This window comes from Gavia stellata, chromosome 4 (genome assembly GCF_030936135.1).
Source record: "Gavia stellata isolate bGavSte3 chromosome 4, bGavSte3.hap2, whole genome shotgun sequence".
In the NCBI taxonomy this organism is placed as follows: Eukaryota; Metazoa; Chordata; class Aves; order Gaviiformes; family Gaviidae; genus Gavia; species Gavia stellata.
Window position 1 is genome coordinate 3,469,666 of NC_082597.1, and position 26,458 is coordinate 3,496,123.

Here is a 26,458-nt window from a genome sequence, read left to right on the forward strand (position 1 = left end):
ATGGCAGGCAGGGCAAAGCAGCGCTGGAGAGGGCTGGGACTAGGGTTTGAACCAGAAATGTGCTTGTTGCTGTAATCCCCTGCTTGCCACTGTCCCTTGCAGTCCCTGCTCCATCCCAGCTGTATGTCCTGATTCTGAACCAAAAATGTCCAAGGAGCCTTCTATCACAAAGACACTTCAATTTTCCACCTTCAAGCACATGTCCAGCATAGAGATGTTGGTTGGCCAGAGAGACTTCATCCCTCTGGCTGTCTGGGCAGGCACAAGCTGGGGAGAGGAGGGGTGAGATTTTGGGAATGAGGGCTTTCACCATCAACCTGTGATCCCAGGAAAGAGCTGCGGTGGAGCGAGGTTTGGAGAGGCCTCAGCTCGTAGTCTGTTTCCTTTTCCTTGTAATGTGTTTGCTCTCTAATGTGTGTTGACACAGTAAATACACATGTTTGTACAAACATCGCAGCAGAGGGTTGCTTTGAAAGCCCCTTGCAGGGGATGGGAAATGTGCATGGCAGATGTCGGGAGGCGACCCACTGCCTGGTACGCACCGCTTCTGCCAGTGATGCTGGAGATGGTCCCCATCAGGAGGAACTGAATGGGACAGTGTGAGGCAGAGGATGCTTTGCTTGTATTTTTTGGACTGCTTCAGAGAGACAGGGATCTCAGTGCGGGTCAGATGCAGAAAGATGTCCCTTACTCATTGCTAAGTGTTGCACTGGGGATCCAAACTCTTACTGAGTACATGCTGATGGTGAGAAAAGCATTGACAGGGGAGAAACAGCGTGGGGAGAGAGATCCCCAAGGGTAACCGGACAGAGCTCCCCTGAGTAAGGCACTTGCATGTAGAAGAAGCAGCAGCTTGTGGGAAATGATGGACAGACCCAATGCTTTTTAAGAGGTGCTGCCAAAGCTCCCTTCTAACCAAGCACAGTACAGCACTTGGTGTTGAACGGGGCAGCAAGGAACTTGGCCATAACCAGGTTCTTCCAGGTTCCTTCATAGCTGATTAATGTGCTTTTGCACCTAAAGCTATGCTTACAGTTGCCTGTGGCATCTTATCTCAAACCATAAAGCGCAGGAACCAGGGTCATGGGGGCCTGCAAATGGGTTTAAGTACGTTAAAACTGACCCCATTGGGATTCAAAGACTCATGAGCTACAGATGAGCCCGTATGGTTCCACAGACCAAATTCCAACACTATGGAGCTGGCTACATCCTTCATCACATATGAATAAGATGCCTCAGTACTGGCCACAAGCTGCTCATGGTTAAACCTTAACATAAACAAGGTGGAGGTGATTTTAGAGAGTACAGAATATATCACACAGACACAACTTCTCTGGTTAAAGGCATACATACACTCAACATAGGTTAGTCAGAGCAGTCTATGAGCACTCTTACCACTCCTAATTGATGACCCTTTTTACTCTTGATATACTGCAGATTAGCCACCTTGCTATACTGCAGCAGTGTGATATAACTGGGAAACCATGAATTCATGGGAAGCACCAGCTTGGACAAGGCATGTATGCATGTAACAAGGATGGTGGTTGCAAATCCTTTGTTTCCTACTGTTTTCTGCTCATCCAAAAAAAGAGACAGCTCTATGTCTGCAGCTTTTCTACCTCTGCTGGAGCTGGTTCATAATTGTGTAATAGGATAGCATCCCAAGATAGACAGAGATCAAAGGACAGTTCTCCAACCCTCTTCTTGTAATATGACATGTTGAGCAAACAAACACTGCCCTCAAAATTAAGCATTTCTGTAATAAACCATCCACACAACTTTTCCCACAAGGACAGAAAGGAAAGGGTGGATGGCCCATCTGTGAGAGATGCCAGACAGTCACTCAGGCTGAAATTTGTCTCACCGAATGCTGGTCATCAGCATTGAATCAAAATGAGTGGCCTTTTATAGATAATGGAGAGAGACTGGCATCTCCAGAAAGCAATTCACTCCGTCTGCCTGAGACACCTACTTAGGATGGCACAAATAGCCCTGTAGTGAAACCTGTCTCTTTCCATTGACTAGAGGGAAAGCCTGCCTGACTCATTAGGTGAGATGTCTAATTTTCGGGAAGACCATGTTAAACAAGATGAATCCCATGTTTAGTGCATGCCTGGAAGGCACACAGGTAACTGGTGACAGCAAGATGTCTCTGGAGCCAGACAGAGTGGGGCTGCTCAGTCCTCATCCATTTGTTTTCTGGTTGGTTTAGTTTGCCCCTCCACAGCCTTTGCATCTGAAATACCACGCTTTGAGCTGGGTTACTAGAAGTGGCACCTCATTTTCTCATGGTCTGGGGAGTAGATGCGAACACTGTTGTGAGAAACACAGGATCTGAAGGGTTTCTGCCATGTTGCTCCATCCTCAACACAAGTCCTTCTCCGTGCTGCTCAGACTTTACAAGGGAGGGAGATCTCACTGTTCCCATTTTACAGATGGGACACTCGAGGCACAAAATGGGATGACCGACAGCAAAGGGCATGTGTGGGACTGGCACAGGACTCGACTCCCTGTGTCTCCTGATGCTTCTCTCAGACACCGGGGATTATGGCTGGCTATGTGCCCCTAGACTCGGGGCTTTTCACTGCTGCTTTCCTCCCCGGGTGAAGCTGGAAAGGCGAAGGGCAGTTTTAACTTATGGGTGGGAAATGGCAAAGCTCTTTTTTGCTGGTCAGGAACACCCAAGAAATGTACTAATGAGGCCATAATGGTGGTGTTTGGGTCTGACTTGCCTGTCCCCAATCCCACTGAAGTCCTCTTGCTTATATTTCCTAGGAGTTGGCTTCAGACATTCAGAGACACAGAAATTTGGAAATTTAGCCCATCTCTTTGTTACCCCTGTCACCTTTGGGTTTTTTTTCCTCTCCCAGGCCCCCAGCTGCCCCTCAAAGCCCTCCTGTGCCAGGACATGCTACCAGCTCATGGATCATTTTGGATCATTTCTCCACAGGGAAAGAACTGACATCGCCTGCCCTAAAATCCCCAAAGTCCTCTGCCAGCGTGCCGAGGGCTTGGAGCAAATCCTGGGCAGCAACCTGTGGGACAAGGCTCTCCTTTGGTCATTGGAAACTCTGATGGGGGGGACAGAGATCCACCCCAAAGCATTGCTCCAGTGCTGGGACGTCTCAGGGAGTTGGGATTCCTATAGGGGACCCACTCCATATAGCTGCTGACACCCTGTGGCTGTCGGGAAGAAATGCAGTGACTTTGGCAGAAGGGTTGGGCAAATTTGGGTTTGAAAAATGTGCTTCCAGGAAAAAGAAAAAAGCGACTGTTCTCGGAAGAAAAAAAACGAAAAAGGAAACAAATCCCCCAGACGCTTCCCAGCTGTGCTTTTTAGTGCTACCGCAGGGACAAAGGTGGCAGCTGGCTGGTTGGCAGCCTGCTTGTGGCTGTCTCTGCTCCGCTCCCAAGGCCATGGGCTGAGGGCAAGAAGCTTTGAAGAGCTCCCAGTTTGGGGGACGGGTGGGGGAAGGCAACTGCAAACAAAGATATAGGACATGTCCACCTCCTCACCAAAAAAACTTCTTTAACTCTTTCCCCTTCCCACTCCGTGCCCGTCCTCTCATAGTTTGTTTGCCACCAACTGCCAAGATGCTTCCACATAGAATAATATTTTCCCCTCTGTATTTTCTTCCCTAACTGCCAGGAGATCTATGTACAAACACAAGTTTCTCCCTTTCATAAGCGACCATCTAATCCTCCTCCAAGAGAGCATAAGAAAAGCAGAGAAAGAAAAAAAAAAAGAAAAAGGAGAGGCATGATCATCTCTGCTCGGCTTCTCAACACAAAGGGGTAGGGGGGAGTTGTTGGCCCAGGACAAAATTGGCAGTGTAATAAGTTTTAGCTCCAGCCTTTGAAGATGAGAGAAGAAGCAGTCGATTGTCATAAAGGGAGCAGGCACGTCCCTTTAAACCACAAAGCCTGCAAAGATAGCCTGGAGTCCCAAAAATAAAGGCTTTACACTGCCTTCCTCTGTCACTCCCGGACAGAAATAGTAGTCCAGCGGGAACCATTGCAGCCGTGATGAGAAACGCCAGTCTGCTCCCATGAATGCAGCTGGGCCCAGGAGGGTGCAGGCGGTGGGAGGAGGTTGGCTCCTGGGGCAGCTGGTCGGGTTCTGGTCTCCAGCACCCAGACTGGCATCGCCTGCGGAGGCGAGCCCTGCACCAGGGACATGGCTCTTCCCCCTGGTATGGAAATGAAGCACCTGAGCCAATGCGGGATTGCTCCCCATGGCCCATTTTGTCTCCTGTCCTTTGTCTCGCCCCGTTTTAAATGTCCCAAGGAGGGCTGGAGGGCTCAGGCTGGGTTCAGGGCTGTGAATGATGCCAGTGTCCCAGGAGGCACCAGTGTGGGGTTTTACAGCACATCCATCTCCGCGTGACGGAGCTGTGCCTCCTGCACGCCCTTGCAGGTGTGTCCCCCCTCTTTGGGACAGCTGGTGGCCCGCTTTCATGGCTGTAAACTGCTCTGAGAGTGCTAAAATCCAGTGCTGGGGGCTGTACGGTGCAGGACCCAGCCAAAAAAGGGCAGGATGAGACCACCAGCCAGTGACCCACGGCCTTTCAGATGGCCCTGGGGCTGGTGTGGGGACAGTGGGTGACAGTGGGGACAGTGGGTGGCAGTGGGACAGCTACTGCAGCTGCGCCATCTGCTGCACACGTAGAGAAGCTTCGGCCAAAAAGGAGCATTTTGGGCTAGAAGTGACCAAAAATAATCGACAGCCTGTCCCCAAACCCTTCTCCTTCCCCCTCCTTTTGCGCTGGACGCATAGACCGCTTGCCTCCTCTACTTTTTTTGCCATATCCCATGGACCAAGAAAGCATTGGCTGCAACTTGATAAGGATTGGTTAAGTAACTATTAAAAAGCCTTTTCTTCTCCCCTTCTGTCTTATGAGGGAGATCTGTAGAGTGAGAATAAAACAAGTGAGCTCCAGGCACTTGTAAATCTGTTTTCCCGAGGGCTCTGTGAAGCATTCTCAAGGGAATGTGAAAATCTCCAAACCTGAGGTTACTGAGTTTTGTTTCAGTTTCATGAAACTGATCTAATTTCACCACAACAAAACCTCGGAAACATGGAAGGCTTTCCCTCAAAAGGAGATCAGGCTTTGGGAAAGAGTGAGCAAATAGTAGTTCCAGTAAGGGATCTGTTTTCAAGCCAATCCTCAATATTGCAGATGTTTCAAGCTGTTGTTTGGATGAAGAGCAGTGTGTACCTCGAAATGCATGGGGTTTTGCATATTATATCTCCCTGACTTGGAATTTCATTAAACAACACCCCAAATTTTGGGAATATGAAACACCAGCACTAACTCCCCCGGCAGAACTTCAAGGAAAAGCAGTTAGTTGCTCCTTCTTTGGAAGTTTGAAGTCCTGTTTCTTTTCTTGCAGTCACCAGTCCCCATTAGTTCCTCCAGAGTCCCTGCTGCTACTGGTGTGTAAATCTGGAGTAACCGCATTGAATTACTCCAGCACAAAGCTGGGCGTGATCACAGAAATAACTGGCTGCTCTTAGGAGTGATTCCGCTGAAGCCTGAGCCATTGCTTCAGTGAAAGGGGGGTTAAGCTCTTACATCCCTCATCATTCAACTCCTGTATCACCGTCTGTGCTGTGCGGCTATGGAGGGGTGCCTTGGCTAGGACCCCGCTCGGAGGCAGCCTGTGCAAGGACAAAGCCAGGAGAGCCCTGTGAACTGAGGGGAAGAGCAGCACAGATGAAAGGGGGAGTAATTATGCATCTCAATACCCTCCTTCCCAAGCAGCGCTTGGCAGGTATATCTGATCCCCCGGTCTTTTGTGTCATGACTGGCACTTGCTGTATTGATGCTGAACTCCTGACCTTGCTTTGTCTCGCATCACGACCTTATGTCAAAATGGCTTTGGGTAGAGTTTCATTGCCCGGGTTACCTCGAGGTCCCAGAGGAAAGTGATCCCTCATCTCCCGTGAGTGACATGCTCTTGCCGTCTCTCCCTGGCCCATGGGAGACAGGTGAGGGCTATGGAGACACAAGATGATCATGCCCAGGCTATTCTTCCATCACCTTCTCACCACCACAGGTTCAGCTGGGTTTGCTGCATGCTCTCTGCCTTGCTTGACATGTTCAAGGTAGTGGGGGAAGATCGTGCTTGGGCACCCCAGGGACCTGAAACACAGCAGTGCCATGAGCATCTCTGGGAAGCAGTCCTAAGCTTTTTCCCAAATTCTGCTATCCAAGCACCCAGCCACAGCAGTGGTGTCTTGTACATGGTTTCCACTCTGCTAGTCACCACCCCAGGAACACTTGCACTTTGTCTCCAGAAGTTTTCAAGCAGTACCTGTTTATTGATCTTCACTGATATGTGGCCAGGTATAAGCTGCTTGCACAGAGGTAATGAGCTGTGTAGGTGAATAGCAAGCCCCAGGTCTTTAAAGGATAGAGGACTCCTGCAGCTCCTTATGGGATGCTCTTTTTAGGGCTCAGACATCTCAATGTCTTTACATTAGAAGAAAAGTAACTAGCTGTCTTGCCTCAGAGAGGAAATTGCTCTGGCACTTACAAAAGTAAATAAAGGGTTTGGGGAAGTGATCACTTTGGACCAGGATAAACACTCCTGGTCCATCATATCAACTAACCAGTTCAGATGTAGACATGGAGGTATGGGGCACCAAGTGAGTTGCAGACCTGCAACTAGGTAAAGAGCTTGAGCCCTTCTTAGCTCTGCTCTGCCTTCCCTGCTGGGCTGTGGTCCTTATGCATCACTTGGCTGAGCCACCGCATCCCCAGATATGGTCTGCCACAACCCCCTCTGTGCTCAGCTTTTCCAGACTCTGCTTTCTGAATGTCCCTGCATTTCATATTTCACCTGTAGTTCCATTGGGCGATGGGTTTTTGGGCCGGTTCAATGCTACAGGATCATGTTAGACTCGTGAAATTCCTTTGATGGGGCAACTTAAACTCCCCAACAGCTTGATCTAGGATCTGATTCCCAGTTCAGCAGTGAGGCCTCAACATGAATGGATCAGGCAGCCTTTCTCCTCTCCCAGGAGTCCCCTGCCTCTGTCTAAGTGGAATAATATGTCAGCACTCACCCGCTAAATCCCTCTGGCTTTCTTAATTCTCTCCTGATAGTGCCTTGTGCCTTGCCCTCTGTACCATACAGCTCCTTTAGGACAGTTCCCAGCAGACCTCCTAATCCTTTTAAGTGCACACGGAGGGCTCTGTTTCCTCCGTGGGGTGGTCAGCTTCACTCCCATAGACCTGGGTTGATGCTCTGCAGACGCCGGGGTGTGCTTGGCTGGGAGGAAATCACTCCCTGATGTCCTTGACTGCTGCATTTCCATCTTGTGTCTTTTTGTACATGGAGACTTTACACTGATGGTTCTGGCTGGTGATTTACTGGCATTAAAAATGTGCCTGCTACACTCTCATTTTTAAATTCATTTGAATTACTTTTAGATAATTCAATCAAGGGCTTTGAATTTGGCTAATTCTGATTGATGTACAAGGAACCCCTGTGATTAAGGGTCTGGAGATACATGCTATTCTTATGCTATTGGAAGTAATAATTACTTCACTTCCACAATACTTTTCATTTGAAGATTTCCAATACCAATCAATTTTTACTCTCCCCAGCCTGCTCTGGAGGTACCCCTAATAATGACCTGAGAGCCATGGGTGTGTGATCATACAATATGCTGTTTTCCCCTGTGTCACTCTCTGAGCTGAGGGATGCAAAGTGATGCATGCTACTTTGGTGGTATTTTTTGAGTCTATACTTCATATGTCAGGAGCCTCCATTTCACCTTTCCTGCAGCCACAGAAGCTGTCTCCTAAAAATCATTCAATTCATAGGTGTTTCAATGAAAAATGTGGAGACTGAAACAGTGACAGGGTAGATGCTGTCTCTAAAGTCATATGTCCAGTTCATAGATCAGCTAAGGTTTAAGATTCTGATTTTTCTAAGTCCATTGCTCTAACCCTGGAGCCAAATAAGAGTATGAAGCAGAATACAGAGCGTTCGGTGTTACCAACTCAGGCTAGAGTAAGAGGCTGTGCAAAGGAGGTTACTGGGAAGAAGGACTGTTGATATTCGCTGCTCCACTGCTCCATATCCAGTGACCTCTGATGTCATTCACCATGCTGGACTTGGTCCCATGTTTTCACCATGGAGGAGCAGGGTTTTACTCTCTGGGCTTGGGACCATTTTTCTTCTCTCTCTTTGCATGTCCCCTCTATATCCTAGTGCCCTTCATCCTCCTGCCCCAGAGCTGAGAGCCCCTGTGTCCCCCTCTCTTTACTCTCTTAGTTGAGGTGGAGCAAGGGCCATGGCTGCTAATGCTTTCCTCTCGCCATTCACGTTTGCTCATGTGGCATCCTCAGAAGTGGCTGCATTCCTGTGAGTAGCTTTCGGCACAGATGGCTGGATGTTTTGGTGATCCTAGGGGGATGGAGTTGATGAAGCCAAGTGGCTGCATGGAGTGCATAGAGCCATTTGGAAGCTGGCACGAGCTGAGGTTGTTGTTGATCCTTTCAGGAAGGACTGCGGAGATGGAGAGGGAGGAACTGAGCAGGGATGTGGTTGGTATGGTCTTTTCTGCAGGAGTTTGGAGGGGTGGCTGTGTCTCCATTCAGTAATGACTAGGAATGTCTTGTAGCTCCGTGCTGGAGACTGCAAGTGAATCCAGCCAAGTGATGTTGGAGAGGACCGACAAATTGTCTGGTGGCCTTGAAAGAAAAAAAGCATGACAGATGGCTTTGGGTCACTAATGAGGGACCAGCTGATGGGAGATGAGAGGAAGCCTTGGCAAGGCAAAGGCCTCAGTGAGACACAGCTGAGCAGATATGGCTGCTGAGGGATTTGGTCTTGATGGAGGTTGGCTGATGGAAGAGGTGGCACTTGCTGGGACCACTGCTACTGAGGTATTCAAGGAATGTGTGGACAAGGCATTGTGGGATGTGGTTTAGTGGGCATGGTGGCGTTGGGTTGATGTTTGGTCTTGATGATCTTACAGGTCTTTTCCAACCTTAGTGATTCTGTGATTCTGTGATTCTCATTTGGGACTTGCTGGTGAGAAAGGTGGCCTGTGCTGAGGCTGGCCTGCGGAGAGACATGTCCCTTGGTCAGACGACAATGACAAAAGCAAAGGAACTGTTGGTGGATTGGCAGATGAGAGCAGCCTTCAGTGGAGGATCAGTCTATGGGAGGTGAATGGAAGAGGCGTCACCCACTGCTTCAGCACTGGATCAGTTTTCTGGCTGCTTGCATGAAAGGGGAGAAAGGGCAAATGTGGAGCTTTATCCCCAGATGGTACTTCCCTTTTATCTGAGGCAATACTGGAAGATAAGCATTCATTCTTTCTCTCTTCTTTTTCGTCTCCTTTTTTTTTTTCCTGTGGATAAACATAATTATGAAGGTTAGAAAGGCTTCAAGGGATGTTTGTTATCTGATATTAAGTTCTTAATAGGTCACCTTGGTATTGAGAAGCCCAGGAGCTGAAAGAGTCAGCAATTGAATTACAATAACCCTTGCAGAGCACAACCCTGTCAGTGGGGCTGGGGCCCAGAGATATGTGGGACCTCATTAACTCAAACTTAGCCCCAGGGATGTCAACTGACAAAAAGGACTGGACTGAGAGCTTGGGCTGGCTGATTTTTTGGAGAGATTCTCTTTCAGGTTCCCCTTTTCCCTGGCCTTGGAGATAACTTGTCCCCGCATTGCTGACAGGAATTGTTCCCAAGCCATGAGACTCCATCGACCCATCCAGCCCATAGCTCTTAGCAAGGGAGTAAGCAAAGAGCTCCGGCCCCCAGATTTCTCTGTTTTCAATTATGCAATCACAGCCCATCACTCTCTGCATCTCTCTGTATCTCTCTGTAGTAATTTAGCACAAGTACCTGACACAAATATCGGTGCAAGAACAGAGAATCTTACTTGACCAGTGATATAATCTCTGGGATACGATTTTTTATTTGTTTTCTTTAGAGAAAATAGGGAAAGTGCCCAAACCCTCAGCAAAGCAGGAGCTTTAGTCTGCCTCTGATATGCTGCAAAGGGAAATTGCAAATGGGTCTGTATATCTCCAAGATTGAATGTGACAGGCTATGATTGAGCTTGTTGCCCTCGTTGATGCCTGGAGCTGCACAGGGCACCGCTCCACCCGCGGTGTGTGTAAATGCCTGTATTCAGATCAGATTCCCCGTGTTGTCTGCTACAGGGAGCAGACCCTTTTGCAGGGATGCCTGTGCTGTCCACATGTGCTCCCACCCCAGTCTCTGCTGGGTGTGAATATACACCCGGTGCATGCGTGTGCTCATCTTTACAACACCCTATGTCCCCTTGCTCCTGACCAAGACTCCGTGGCGTGTTGGTAAGCGCATCCTCAGCCCAGGCAGATGAGCCTTGGCGGGCAGAGGGTGTGCACACATGTGTTCATGTGTTGCTGGGTGCCTCCACACCCCTGCCTGCTTGAATATTTCCACCCTGTTGCATGCTACTGTGTTGATGTGTGCTGCCCATGCCCATCTGTGCTCCTGCGTGCTCTCATGCCCACGTGTCCATGCGGGTGCCCGGGTCTCCGCACGCCTGCATGCCTCACGTTGCCAAAGGGCAGCTGGCTTCCTCTCAAGTGACACTGTGCTGTGAGGATCCGTGGGTGTCTCAAAGCTCACCCCGTCTGGCCGCAGTCAAAGGGCCCTTTGTGGTGCTGCTCTGCATGCCCCGCCGCAGGGCTCCCAGCCCTCCAGGTCACCGCATTCCCGGCACAGCAGGATGAGCTCATCTCTGGGAGGAATCTGGTCTCTCAGCTCCATAACAGACACTTATAAAGGACTTGTATTCACGACCCAGCCCATGGTGCAATCCATCTGTCCTCATGTCATCCCATATTATTATCTGCCTCAATTTCTGAGCAATTCCATGTAAGGATTTCTACTCCAGGCCAACTATGTTGATTTCTTTATCTCTGGTCAGTCCCATTCACACAAACACTGCACTTGTGGGTATTTCTGAACCAAAAGCATGCAGGGCTTTGAGCCTTTCTGGTATTGCTACTTGTCTGAATTGCTTTGATCTACAGTTTGACCCCTGCTTAAGAGCTGACCAGAGTTAGGCAAGCATTTTGGGTTGTGCACCTCAGGAGCTGCCACCCATGCTCTTGTATGTAAAAGTTTAACTTTCATACTTTTGGGTTTGCATTGTTGTTCCCTTAATCTCAATCAAAACCCACTCTGACTAAAAGCATCTATTTACATTCTTTTTATGAAGAACGGGGACTGGTGGCAGCAACAGGGTAAATGTTTAAATAATAACTGTCTCCTCTCCAAAATGTTGGCCGTGTAAATGAAATTCCACCAGTTTGGGAGAAACAAAATTTCCTGGAGATGTGTACCTTTCCTACCACGGCCAGTAGCTTTATGTACATCTGAACTCCTGCACCCTGGATAATTGGAACAACTCCATGAGTATCAGAAGACCTACAGAGCTAATAGGTCCAGGGGATTCCCTTTCAGATCATGCAATAGGGTGCTGTGAGGAGCAGGAGATGACTTTATTGCTGTAGAGTAACCGTAGGTGTGCTGCTGAGAGGCAGCTGCAGGATCCAAAAGCCTCACCGTAGTGCACATGAACGGAGCAGCACTAGGATGACCTTTGAGATTATCCACTGGGATCATAAATATGAGCATCCAGCAACAGGATCCTCTCTGTGAGCACCAAACTTTACCTCTGGGAATGTCAAATAGAGAACCCTTATTCTCCATGGAGGACCTGGAGGTGCCTGATAGAGCAACCCATGGATGAAGAGACTCTGCTCTGTTTCCAGTGGGACTGAAATGCTGTGGAGCTTGGGAAGCAGACACAGAGGCTGTACAGGCTTCTTTGGGGAAGGAGCAGAGCCGTCCCATACTCCTGCCCTCCCTTTGCTCTGGCAGAAAGGTCAATGGTGGCAGGTCTTTCCCTGAGGTAGTTTCATTCTCCCAAAGTACTCATTCAGCTGGGCAGCGCTTGTGAGAGCCTGAAGCCAAAAGTCTGGATGTAAAATCTGATGGTTAGGGTGTTCAAATGGCCTCTTCGTTTGGACAAACACTTGCCTGATGCAGACATCAGCTCTTAGAGATGCCACTGGTGTCAGCATGAAGTTTCTTAGGACTGAGTGCCCTGCTTCATTTTCCACTGAAAGCACAACTTTTCAGTCTCGAATGGCTTTTATTTTAGGTTGCAGGGTTGGGGTAAGTGGAGAACAAGTGTTCATGGGAGCGAGAGCACATATATCTGGGACCAACGTGGCCTCTATCAGCAGAGCCCGGGAAAGGACAGGGAGCTGTGATGTCTCATGAAGAGGAAGGAAGAGGAAGAGCAGTTTCGGGGCTCTGGCTCTTGCACTGAGCAGCACAGCCCCATCCTTGATGGGGACTGGACAGCAAAGGCCTCATCCCTGTGCCATAGGTGAGTGCCAGCAGCCTGTTAATAGATCGCCTGGCAGGGCTTGTTGCTGAACACTGATGACTTGGCAGGCTATTACCTTGAAAAATGAGCTCTGCCGAGCTTGCCTTGTGTTGTTACAAACTAATGATTTGCATTGATTAGCACGTGGCTCATGAGTGTCTAATTTATCAATCAGGGAGAGCCAGGGGAGCGAGTGTAAACCATGCTTTCAAAAATGATGTCATCTGTCAATTGGCTCATGAATGTGAAAGCTGCATACACCTGACCTGGTCTCCCTGGTGAGGGAGAGGAAGGACTCTTTCCCTCTGTTTCCAGCTCCGTAGCCGTTTCGATTTGGGGCAAATCCTGCAGTCCAGCTACAGCCTGGCTGGCCACACTTCAAGCTGTAATTATTATTTTTATAGTCCTGGGAGCAGTGGTCATAAACCCACTGTGCTAGGTGCTGTCCAAGCCCAGAATGAAAGGCTGGTCTTTTATTTATGTCTAATTCAGATCGTAAATCCATTCCAGCCAGGAGTACCTCTTGCTATAAAAGTTGGTGGGGAGCCGCAGTGGTATGGCTCAGCAGTCATGTACCAAGAACTATGAAAGAAAGGGGACCTCTGTCAGCGAGGAGTTCTTCTCCTGGCTTGCAGGACCCTCTGGCTCAAAGCAGGAGGTTTGTTGCAGCATATCCCAGATCATTGCATGCTTGGTCTGCTGTGACACTGACCCACCATGAAACCAAAGCGCCTATGCCATGAACCGAAAACAGTTGGCCATCAACATCTTGTCCCATCTTTCTCCTGGTCCTGCTGAAGTAAGAAGAATCCTCCTCTGCCTCGGTGCGCTGCGCTTGCCCTGCAAGGGACATCTCCTATCCAGCAGTCAGGCACCTCTCTGTTTGACCTAATTTTGCAGCCTGGCTGGATTACATGAGAGGTCAGCGGGTGACTCCTCTGCAGGGATTAGACCCCATGGCCCTGCCCAGAGCAGCCACCCGTGCTCCCTGCCGGAGCCCGGCCGAGGCCATGCGGAGGGAGGATTACAGTGCAATGCCTGCAGATGATAGGGATTAGCTGGGGGTATTCTAGGAAAGCTGTTTTCCTGAAAATCCTATTTTTGTTTTTTTTTTTTAATTGAAAAAAGGCCTTGGGAACTGTGTGGATGGAGAAGGGGGGAAGAACCATTCTCCTTGGCTGTTGCAATGCTGTAGCAAATAAGTCTTGCTTGCTTGCTAACCACAAGATTTAGATCTCCTGGACAAAAGAAATGTGAACAGGAACCTGAAGGGATTGCAAGACCACCCCGCTTTGCTGTCCCTCCTGTTGTGTGGAGCAGATGTGTGCACTCAGGTGTACGTATGCATTCTATGGAGCGAGCATGCTGTGCCTGTAGGTATCTTCTGCAGGGGTATTTTTGTGTGTACAACTTTGGGTCTGTGGATATAATTGGATGAGTGATCACACAGCCACTTGACAGAGTTTTAGAGGTGACCCTTGCCAGGCTATAAGCTGGAGGGCATTTGCAAATTTAGGATGTGGGTCTCCCTTGGAAGCAAAAGGCTGGGGTTTACCCTTCTCTCCGGATCAGCTAGCATCACCTCTGCTGAGAGTGGCTGCGTCATGACACATTGGGGTCTGGATAGCATTGAAGGCATGAGTGCTGAGAAGACTAAACACCTGGTTTTTCCAGGATCCTGCTCTCCATATGGCTGAAGGTGCTCTGCAATCTGTATTTGGATGGGCTGGCATCATCCATGCAAGCAGCACCTTAAAACATCTGTACAAGAGGAGAGAGAGAGCTGCTGGCTGCTGACTATTAGGCATGAGAAAGAGATACCTCACCCCTTGCTTTTTCAATTAGTGTTTCTAAAGGCCTTTTGGATTGGTAGATAGATGGGGCTATTGAAATGCCATGTTTTATTAGAAATTGATCTCCTGTTAATAGGCTTTAGGCAAATTAGAACAGATTATTCGACTGGAAAACACACGCCAAAACGGAGAGCAAATAGGAGGAGCATAGAGCGTCACCAGCCCCTTCCCCATCTTTGCTGAGATCAATAGAGCTACATCACATAACCCAAATCAATGGAAAAGCAGAAATAGATGATCATCATAACGGCCTGACATTAGATCATACGCTGTCTGCTGTGTCCTTACCCCCTCGCCATGCCGGGAACAGCAGCCGGCAGTCCCAGCATCCACTGGGGAACATTAGGTTCATAAACCAGGGAGGAACTGGTATTGGAAAAACAATGAAGTATTAGAGGCCCCTGTGCAGTCGTAAGGCTGTGGCTGGGCACTGCTCAGAGCAGCCTGGATTGATGTGCTGGGCTCCAGGGCTGTTTGGATCTCCTAGAAATGAGGTTTGCAGATCCTTAATCCAATAGCTAGAAATAATGGTGGTGATTTCAGTGAGAAGCCGTGGGAGAAGGAGAGGCAGGAAGGACAAAAGAGGGATGCCTCAGGATATGGAGAGGACAGAGATTGTCTAGCCAGGTCTGGCTTTCCCTGCCCAAAAATATTTCTCCTCCTTTCAGAGGCAGTGCCACGGATGTGTTCGCTCCCTTGCACCCAGGAGGAAGCAACAGGGATAGATTCTGTGACCTGCAGGGCTCTTTGCCTTTGAAATCCACCTTTGCAATCTTCTTGGCAGCCACTTACTCACCTCCTCTTGGAACTGGGGCAATTCCATGGCCAAAATAAACCAACAGCATGACTTGAGCAGGAGCTGCTGGAGCGCTGGCTGGATGTGTTGGGGCCGGTGATGATGAATTCCCTTTAACTTCATCATCCCAGGGGCTGCTGACGCTGCACAAAAGCAGAGTGGTGGGGAGGGACGGGTTGGCTGAGCGAGCCATGGTTCACCAGTTCCTCTTCCATTTAGTTATTCATTTAATTATTTGTAATTACTACCATCTAACCAGCGTCTGCTCCTGCTGTCCGCCTGGCCAGCCATCGTGATCCTGCGCCTGACCACACTCTCAGGAGTCCTGGATGGGTTTCAAGTGCATTATACAAAGGAGTTAATGAAGGGGGTCTCATTTTGACTCTGTTGGGACAGGAGTGATGGTCTGGGCAGGTGGTGATGGTTTTAGAAGAGTGGGAAACAGCTGAGCTCAATTGACACAGTGGAAATGATCTATTCTTTTGCTGCCAGTGACCAGTCCAAGCTGTTGGGACAATAAAACAGAGGTGAGGTGGTAGCAGGAGTCCTGGTTTAGGAGTGTGCTTTTGAAGTGAGTCTGAAGGCAATTTTGAAGACAATCAGTTGTCCATGCTTCATTTGCTATGATGCATATAGCAGAGCAGTCTTAAAGTGTATGAACTGGATTTTTCTTGGATAAAACAAAACTGGATGATGTTAACGTGCGCCAAACACTGATTCAGTCAAGGGGATCAGGCTTTGATGGGTCTGAAGTAAAGCTCCTGAAGTACATCTAGTATGGATGCTGGATTTTAGCAGAAACAGTCTCCCTTTACAGATAACTCCTTTTACACTATGCTATTTGCTAATGTAGACATACAGTTTGGGAGAGCTTTTCCCAGCTCTGCTGCCGGCATGCTTGGTCACTTAACCTCTTTCTCACCTAGTCTCCACATCTGCACAGTGAGGCTTTCCAAAAGAGGCTGTCCCCATCCAGCTTAGTGGAGGAATAACATGCTAACAGAGGTATGTAGTCCTCTCAGACCACGGGCCAGGATCGATGCTCCGGTCGGGAAGGCAGGTGTTTCTGTTGCTCTGGTGATCTTGAAGATATTTGCTTTTTGCCATGATCATGGTTTATCTTGTTGTGAGCACCAATTCCTTCTTTGTCCTCTAACCCCACTGCTTTTCTTAGACATTTTTGAGTCCATACCCATGATTTGGAGGGGTTTATTGTGTCCCTCTCTTTGATAACCATATGATCCCAACCTCTAAAACCCATCTCCCTCTTAGAAGTGTGATTGAGGCATCTGCCACCAGCTTACCCGGGAGGCTGTGCCCAAGCATCACCCTCATGCGGACCCCACAGCAGTTGGGGAGACACAGATAACGCTGAAAAGCACCAGTCGAGTGATGGAAGGTATCTTTTACTTTCTTTCATCTACCAGACCGGTGGGCTCCTTGCCAGGATGCCTGTAGGGCTAGCCATGGCCAGGGTAGGAGCTCAGGGAAGGCCAGAGCCTGTGTTTTTAAAGATTAATAGTGTTGTTTGCTCATTAAGGAGATCATTTTGAAGCCAGCACTAGCCAGAACATTCAAGTGCAAGCATCTGTTTGCTACTGGGAGAGGATATTTATTGTCTGATACTTCAATGGATGTAAATAAACAGCCAGACCTAGATAATGTTCAAACAAACAAACAAACAGCTGCCAGAATAGGTCCCCTGGTAGCTGACCTTCGGGAAGCATCATGCTGACGTTTTAATAGCAGCCGGCTTTGCAGAATGAAGCCCAGTGAGTACAGCCTTCCGGGAAGCAGGATTAATGTGCAGCCTGAGCGCGTTGGTCCCCGGGAGCTCTGCACATGTGTGCTGGGTTAAAGGAGGGCAAGGGGGGCTTTGGGTGCTGAGTAGATCATCTTGTGGTCCAAGGAGCGGGTGCCTGTCCAGAACAGACGTGTAGGCAGTGGGAACAGGTATTCCTGCGGTGGAGGTGATGAGAGTGTTTGTGGAGGAGTGTGCGCACATCTGGTAGCGGCGGACTGAGCATTTGAGATTTGTGTATGGTCCTGGAGCCCTCTCCATCACTTCTTGTTCCCCTCCCTCTTGCCTTGCGGAGGTGCTGATGGTTAACAGGCAGTTTCAAGGAGAAATCCCCACTGGACTGTCAGCCAGGCTCTGATCTCACAGCCTAATAAGAACATCTTGGATATAAGAATACTGATACTTCAGTCAGAAGAAAACTCTACCTACCCCAGCACCCCAGCTCTATGTAGGGCTTGTGGCTGATGCCAGCAAAGAAGAGCAGGAACAGAGCAAACTGCCGGTGCCTGCTTCAAATGCCCTTCAACTGGTAACTTGGGGAGCCTTCTGAGCAGAGATTGTATCTGTGTCCCTGACTTTAGTGGTGATCACTTGTAGGCTTTGATGAAAATCATCTCATTTCCCCTTCACAGACTCTTCTTTTGATTTTTTTGCTAACCCAAATGCCCTGGTTCCAGTGGGTTCCTTGGAGCCAGGAATAAATCTCTCTCTAGGAGAAACTGTTGTTGTGTTGTTTGATGCTCAGGACTGCGAAGAATGTGCAGGGAAGTTGGAGATCCTCTGGACTTTGCGCCTGGGGTCGAACAGAAGAAAACCAGAGTTTAAGACAGGTAAAGGGATGGCTTGAGTTAAGGGCCAGACTTCTGGCTGCAAGCTACGATAATCACCTCTTTGCTGGCGCAGGGCTTGCATGGTCTGTGCAGTGTGGGTTAACGTCTGCCAGACTTTCTGGCTTTCTGAATTGTCTTTTTCCTTAACTACTAGCTTTAACTAGAGAGAGAGGGTTCTGCACTTACAGCTGCTGGGCTGTGTGTGCATCAGTGCACGTGTGTGTGTTTGCACATGTACGGTGGAATGAGCTTTGCTCCTCCCTCCCTCCCTCCTCCTCTGCAAAATAATGACTTTGCAGGCAATTAGGCTAGCAATAGCTGTTAAATCACTTCCGAGTATCTCTGTTTTCCTGGTGTGAAACCTCTGCAATCTTTTACCTGCACCAAATGCATAGGGGAGATCCCTGGGGGCTGTGCCTCCTGTCTGTGCCATTTGTTAACTCCAGCTGACTATTTCTCCAGCCTGCCTCTTCCATCTCTGACCTCTTTCTCCTCTAATGGGGCCTGGCAAAGGCTGAGGACAGTGACTGAGCCCTGGGGTGATAATTGGCTGCTTACATATCTAGTGGCCTACAGATCTGACCCTGACAATGCTGAAAAATCAAGGTCAAAGCAGCAAAGACGTAAGGTTTGTTTAGCACAGTGATCAGCAGAGAGAGCGAGGATCTTCTGTAGCCCTCTGACAGGGACGAGCAGCCACAAGGGACCAGGAAGGGAGGCAGAGCTGAAACAGCCGGCAAAGCTCAGCGACTGCCCCCTGAGAGTGAGAACTTGGTGCAGGAAAGTCTCCGTGGGAAATAGGAAAGGCTCCTGCTGCGGGGGCATTCGAGCTGCCCTGGGCAGAGCCCCAACAGGGAGACTCCTGTGTTTCTCAACCTGCAGTCCTTTCTGTCTCCTTCCTTTCTCCTGCCTGTCCCAAGGGGAATGACTGACCTGAGCCCACTGGCCTCTTTGCCCTTGACCTCATGGGTGAAACACATCAGTGTCCACTTTCAAGACAAGAGACTCCGAGAAGCTGAATTCACCCATTAGGGACCATGGACACGAGTGAGCCCTTTCCTCCCATGCGGTCAGAGCCAGGGGGAGGCACGGATGTTTGGGGCTGGGCTTCAGGCCCTGACCTCTTTGTGTGTCGATGCTGCAGAGTGTGTTGCTATCATCACCAGATCCATCAAGGTGACAAACTAACTGCAAGTCTTCCAGTGTCATTTGTCCAGACCAACAACCAATGCCTGCATATGCACCCACATCTGCGGAGGTTGATGGATAGCACGTGGGATCTGAGCATCCCTGAGCACCCTCCAGACTCTTTGCTGTCCTCATTTCCCCTGTCTTTACTGGGGAAATAAAATTTCTTTGTTGTCATACAGCAGTGGGGAGATCGAGGAAGGACAAAGATAAGAATCTGTAGATCATTGCTGCCCTTTGCTCATACAGGCTTTCCAGACCCTTTGCCATTCCCTCTCTTCCTTTCTCTTTGCCTTTCCAATATAGAAGATGATTCAGTCTCAGTTTCTTGGCTGAAAGGTTGATACAGAAGGAACAAGCTCATGGGCTGTGCCAGGGAACAGTGGGAATGGGTCTTGATACTGTAAGTTCTCCACAGCTTGTTATTTCCTTTGGGTGGGAAGGGTGCTTTTTGCTCAGCTATCAAACTGCACAAGTGCAAACCAGGGACTGGGAGCCTTTGGTCCACCTTTGGTCAGGAAGGTATGGAAATTGTGATGTGGAGCACGAAGCAGATCTACTACAACTTTGTTTCTTCTAGGGAAGGGTACTGTGATGTTTGTGTTGCTGCAGGATAGAAGATTTTCTGAAAGTGAAAGGCAACACACTGAAAACATAGCAAGGGAGATAAGACATGTGGGTGTATCTCCGAAACACATGGCCATGGCTTTGCTGAAATACAGAGCCTCACGGGATCCAGAAGGACCCGACACTCCTGTGGATATCTAGATTATCCTGTGATTATAGTATTGAAAGGGTTTACATACCTTCTCCAGCTGCTTTTGAGCCAAATCTCTAGAAATTGGGTTTAGACAGGTAAAGAAAACTCTGGTGTTTTGTGCATTTTCTTCTGTATCACTGGGTCACTGTCAGGGATAGACTGGGACTGTGCATCTGGTTCCTTCTCATAATTCCAGTTATTGATGTTCCTAAGTGAAACCCTGTTATGAGATGTGGCTGGAATCATAAGGTGCCATATTTGTGCAGGACTGATTTCAATATCTGATATATGTAATCAACAAGCGAAATAGTCCGTGTTGTATTGTAATAATACGTCTTTGTATTGCAATAATATATTGCCCCATGGAATATTAGCAATAAGAACAATAATATTGTCTGACTAGCATTTGAGTGAGTCAGTCCTGCAGACTCTTGTGTGGTTTTTTATCTTTTGCTCATCATCACCACCACAAATTCTGCCCTTTGTGCCGTCATTTTCAGCTCAGTGGATTTGTCCAGGCAATGACAGTAACACAGTAATAGTGCCAGATAAAAGTGAGCAGGCTCTGGATTGTTCTTCTGCAGTGCTCTTGTGTTGATGGGACCAGCAGAAGCAGTTAAAGCTGCTTTATCCTTTAAGTGAGGAGGCAGGGGAAAAGTTCACTTTGCGATGACAGTAGTTGTTGTCCAAAAGACCACAACGCATTTCTCCAATGATTATTCTACAGTCTCCATGGAAGGAGGAAAAATGCTCATGTTCTCTCCCCGCTTTTATTTTTGCTCTGCAGATCCGTGTGGACGGCACCACCAAGAACACACTGGAGTATGAGATTGTGCAGGTGGTGGATACTGGCCCCGTATTACGGGATATGGCCTTCTCAGTGGATCACGAACACCTCTACATCATGTCTGAGAAGCAGGTAAGAAACTCTGTCAGTCCATGGTGCTTTGAAAGCTTTTAGCTTGATCATGCTATGGACATCAGAATTGCACATGAAGTTCTGATGACTACAAGACGTTCTCTGTTGTTGATCTCATGGTTTTTCGTGCTTAGAAACCATTGCATTTATACACTGATGCAATTTTCAAGGATCCAGGGACAGAGAACTCAGGGAGCAGAAACCACCCCCAGCATTGTCTTATGCAGTACATGTCCTACTGGTTACACGACAAGGAGTTGCTACTGCATCTGCTGCATCCCACATTGCTCTCTACCCCCATTCAAACTGTGGCTGCATCTGCCACAGATACAGATAAGTGTAACGCGGAATCATTTGTCTCCAACCAGAGTATTTGGAGAAGCCGGGGTCTCTTTCAGACACAGTGATCAAGAGTGTAGGACGCTGCCTGCCAGGGTGCAGACCAACTTTAGTGTGACATTCCTGTTGTACTATTAGTATTATTATTGAAAATACTACCAACTAGATTCCAGGGAAGGACCAATCTGGCTGTTCAACATGGAAATCTGGATGATTTTAGCAGAATGCTTGGCCTTAGGAAGTTTGCTGCTTACGGTGGGAGGAGGAAATAGTTTTGCATTAAGAAGTTCATTGTACATAATTAGTCTTGTGGATATGCAAGGACTTGAAATATCGTAACTAGTTGATTCATGAGTGCTTGTGAGGAGCTTTAGATCCACAGACAAAAGGAAACAATGAGGGATTTTGGTAGGGTGATGGCAGGTGTCCTACAGTGCAGCTTCAGTTCAGCTGGAGGCCACCAGCCCAAGTATGAAATGTTCACCCACACATTAAGGCTCAGTGATTCATTGAACAAGTATTACCCGCCTGACCTTGGATCATGTAAGTGGCACCAAACATAAAACACCCACTTGATATGCTTCTTATTGCCTTCATGAATTGCCTGGAGGATGTCTTCCTTGGGACCACACATTCCCATGGCACTTTCAGAGCAATGTTGTTTCCTTCCAGTATCACCCAGCTCCCTAACACCAAGATCTCTGCTAGATGCTCTGTGTTGTGCTCTGACCCTCTGACAGCACTGCGCTGCAGCGGTCAATGATCAGCAGGCTCCAGGATGGAGATGGGCCACAACGTCCCCTCCTCTCACCCACCTTCATGGCAGTTTTGCCACCCACTAATTCCTGCCTTAAAAAAACCAACAGTGAATAATCGTTCCCTCTTCACCTGCCGTGATTTACAGACGCTCCTCCTATCCTCTTCTGGTGGCTGTTTTCCAAGCTGTGGCTAACACTGAAATTATTTGCATTTACGTAAGCTAGGAGAAGTTTTCTCCTGGCCCATAAGGCAGGGATACATGCGGTTTTTGGAGGGAGGTGTTTAGCAGGGTTGCTGTGGTCCAGGAGCTCAGATGTAGCAGGCTGGCTATCCTCCCCATGCAAAGTCGGGGCGTACAGTTTCCAATCTATGACTGTAATTTCTTCTGCTTGAATAATTTTATTTTAAATGTCTTGTGTCTCTGCAATGCCTCTGCCCCCCTCCCTGAGCTATCGATATTTATACCTCAAATTCAGAGTGGGGAGGGGAGCAACTCTGTACATTTGTCTTTATTAAAGAGGCTGTGAGATGATGATAACTCAGGAGAAAAAGGACATCATGACTGAGCTGGGATTGCTTTCTCATCTGCTCTACACTGGGCAAGAATGGGATGTCACCTCCAGTGCTGAAGTGAAAACAGTCCCAGTCACCTGTTGGGATGGGGTGGGAAGGTGGAGGCAGGTGATGCTTGTGATCTCCTGCAAGACTTTGGTCAAGCCACCATTCCTCTTTCTCATCCTTTTACTCTGTGGGCCCTAATTTCCTTTGAGCAGAAAAGGGCTCCCCGCATGGTCAAAGCCCTTAAGTGTGATGATATGACAATAATCATTCCACTGATTTCAGACTAGCTCAGTGTCCTTTTTGTGCAGGTCCATTTGGCAACAGCTCACCTCACATACCACCACTGGCTTTGTACAGACCTTCAGATTTACAGAGACTATACATTTGGCTCCTTTGAGCTGGTTGGTCTCATAACACACCCAGGAGCTGTCTTGATTCTCTCTAGGAGAGGGCAATGGGACAGCACTGTTCACTCACTCACTTCCTTAAAAAATGAGATCTAGACCAAGAGGAGCAACTTGTTTTTCCTCCAGGAACTTCCAAGAACATATTCTTGCTGGTGTGTCGAATACCTGCACTTCCCTGACCATTACAATGTGAGCAGACTCATTTTGCGGCTGACTATTCTGAAGCACAAGCTTAAGCAGGTTTTTTTAGGACCAAAATTTGTTGTTGGAGCCCTGTAGAGAATCCAGGAGCCCTGAGTCCCCTGTGATTTATTCGATCATCTGCCCCCACCCATCTTTGAAGCCCAAGGGTGTCTGTATGTAAGAAGTTAGTGAAAAGGGTATGGACTATTATTATTTAAAATCTGGTGTTGTGAAACACTCAGCACTACAGAAGCCTTTGCCCGTCTGATTTTATCTGCGACGTAGCAAGCAATGCGAATGACAGCGCTGCCATCACGGCAATACAGTCGCTATCTGTGTGCTCATGATATAACACACTTCAAGTGCTCGAATGAATTAGCATTTGTAGGGCCTCGGTGGCTGAGAGTGGGCGCAGGGGTTTGCCTTCACTGGAGGCAGGACTATGAACAGCGTGGAAGAGTGCAGGCTGGCCTTGGGGACGATATGTCCCACCCACTGTTCAAGCCATGTTGTACAGTTCTTTTCATGAATGGATGAAGCTCTGACTTATCAGAGGTTTTCCACTGCCCACAGAAATCCCCTGGTGTTGTGGGGTCTGTGGAGATGAGGGACAGGAGAGTGATGGCTTGACCTGACCTTTTCAAAGGCAGGCAGGCACCGGGGCTGGTCCTGTCCCTGGGGAAGGAGGTTTCTCCTTCCACTGTCTGCTGGGCTCAAACCTGGCTGTGCCCCGGCGATAAGAGTGGTTCTGTTGGGTGTGTAGGTGCTCCATTAAAAGCAGTTTTGCCAGGCTCAGCTTCATCACTCACCAGTCCTCAACAGGAATGGAAGCCCCAACGATAAAGCCAGTTTCTCCAGCCTATGCCAGTCCTATTGTGGCTCTGGCAGTCCCAGCAAGCATTATTTTTGCTGTGCCCCAAACTATTCTGCAACAAGGTGTTAAGACTCAGCTCAGCAAGGCATCCTTTAACTTGAAACACCTTCAAAGACCTGTCACAATAAACCTGGCTACAAGAAGAGGTTTTCTCATGCTGCCAAAAAAAAAAAATATCCCCTGGTCTTTTTAAGATCAGCATCTGCATGGGAGCACTTTCCTCAATGGACTGCGGGGCCCTTGGGTTGCACATGGGGCTTTTAATCTGGAGCTGAACTCCCTGGGCTCCACAGGGAATGGGGAATCCAGCTCTACCCTGCCGTCTGTGGCTGGAACAGGTCCTCTCTTGAAGCTCCTCTGAATGCTGAGAGGTGACCAGTGGCACTTGTCGGCACTATGAGACATGCTGTGCTCTCAGGTGTAGGATGCATCAGCTTTTTACTGTCAGAGGGGCTCCATTATATATAAATACATATATTATAAGGAGACTGATTGAAAAAGGGAGAGAGATATATTTGCCACCGAAACCCAGAGACGCAGTATACAAAGGTCCCATCATTTCACATAGGTGCGGCCATATGTGTGTTTCAAGTGCGAATGTGTGTTTCAAGTCCCTGTCAACAGAGCAGGGAAGGATTGGTGCATGCATGGGATCTGTCATGATTTATCAGGAGGTCTGCCATTTAGCCCCAACCTTCACAGAGGCTCCAAGTGAGTTACAAGCCCGATGGTGTTTCCCACTGAACAGAGGGTCTTGTGTGGCGGAGGCAGGGAGGGGGCTGCTCTGGGGTGTAATTTCCTCACTTACCTGTCTGAATGGCATTTGTCCCTGTATCGAGATGCTCTCTGGTGGTCATGGGGATATCAGTACATTGGAGGCTTGGGCTGTTTCCTTTTCCTTCTTTGTTTCTGGTGCGCAGACACTGGAGAGTCCTCTGCCTCACACGCAGATCTAAGGGGATGAGGAGCAGATGGGAAATGTTGCTGGAGGAGCAGGGGAAGGAAGTCTACAAGGTCTTTGCATCTCCTCTGCTCCTCATCACACATGCACATGCCTCCTCAGGTCCCTCTTCCTCCTCTAACCCTTTCTCTCAATCCCTTTCTCCTCCCAAATGAGAAGCCTGAGCCTACAAGCTCCCTGGAGCTCTGCAGGGGTTATGATACTTCTTCCACCCCTTTCTCACTATCCCTGCCTCTCTCTCTGATCCCATCCCTCTCTGTGGCCCTGTCCTCTCATTTACAGATTTGCACTTGCTTTTCTGTCACTCCCCCAGTCCTGGCACCCCTGTTCCTTTGCTCTCTCCTCTTCCAGCTGCCACCACGCTGCTGGCTGACCATGTCACCTTGCCTCCGTGATGCTTAACTGTTGACATGCACATGCAGCCCAGCTCTACATGTCAGAAGGTGCAGGATGCTCATTTTCCTCTTGTGGCTTTGGACTGGTATTTGGAAGGTCACCTCCATCACACCCTAAATACCTTTGTTTCAGCATGTTGGACTCCTGGGTCTCTCCCAGTGCTAGGTGTGTTTTGCAAAGCTGACGCAGCACCTGGAAGCAACTCCAAGACACAAGAATCTCAGCTCTTCCCTTTGATATAGAAGAATCAAAGGGAAGAGCTAGAGAAAATGAACTTAAAAGCTCAAAAAACAGAAAGCAAACAGCAAGAGGCCCCTATTTCGTATTATTGAAATCCCAAGGCTTTGAGCCGCCTCCTACTTTTGGTTTACTAATTGTTAGGGAAGACTGTTCTGCAAACAGTTTATGAGTAACCTTATGTTTGACTCAAAGAAGGAGATTTGCTGTCCCTCTCTGTGCAGGCAGGTTTGTTTCCTGTAGGTGAGTCAGCTTCACGCTCCAGAGGGAAGTTGTGCTTCTTCCCTGTAAACTAGCAGAAAGTCATCCATGATCTGAGGATAAATTACATCTGTGCAGTGTTATCATTCCCTAAAACCATTACAGTATGTCAAAGGTGAAACTGGTAGGGTCATGCGTAGCAGAAGCAGATAGGTATTTTGGGGGTTCTTTTAAACTTTGCCAATGAAATATCAAATAAATATGTACTTCAACTAAAGCATGGCAGAAACCACATTTGGTAAAAATTAAGTAACAGTATCACAAATCATGTTGACAGGGTCTTTTTTGGCCTTTCTGTGCCTGTTTCTCATTAAAATGGGGAAGGCTTATACCTATTTGTCTCCTGAGATTTTCTTCTTCCCTTTGCCGCTGAGTCACTATCTGTAGCAGAATTATTGTGTGCAAATTAACTGCAAAGGAAGAGGTGGTGACTGGCTAGTTTACTTCTGATTTCATGACCACTGATTAAAATCTTGTCTGCTGCTTATGTTATCATAACAATTAGTTAAAGCAATCATTAATATCTTTACTTAATTGTAGCTTAATTTCTTCAAATGTGGTCTTTGCACAAGATTTCAATTAGCATTAACTCCTAGGTTTGGAACGGCTGTTTCGAGAGGATTGTCAGTTTGAGGCTGTCCCCAGAAACACTGGCTCAAGATCACAAGTTTTAAAAATAAATCCAGAGTTTTTCCTTTTAATTTGCATTTGTTTGTTTGTGAGCCATCAGGCTGCATACAGACCATGTTTTTCATCGTTGGTCCAGAACCAGAAAAGACAGAAATGATCTTGTTTGAAAATGGAAAGCTGAGATTGTCTAATAAATGTGACTTTTTGACCTGAGGATTTAAAAGCAGCAGAGACACCCATGAAGTGTAAATTTTGGCACTGCTGTTGCAGATTTCTA

General features: G+C 48.2%; 1 protein-coding gene across 1 annotated transcript in view; it reads left to right on the plus strand.

The window, feature by feature from the left end:
• The window catches only part of PLXNA4 (plexin A4), a 425,661-nt gene that overhangs the window by 177,982 nt on the left and 221,221 nt on the right, over positions 1-26,458 (plus strand). The window contains exon 3 of the mRNA XM_059815912.1: positions 20,442-20,573. Within this exon, the coding sequence (XP_059671895.1) occupies positions 20,442-20,573 (132 nt within the window). The remainder of the gene's footprint in view (positions 1-20,441; positions 20,574-26,458) is intronic.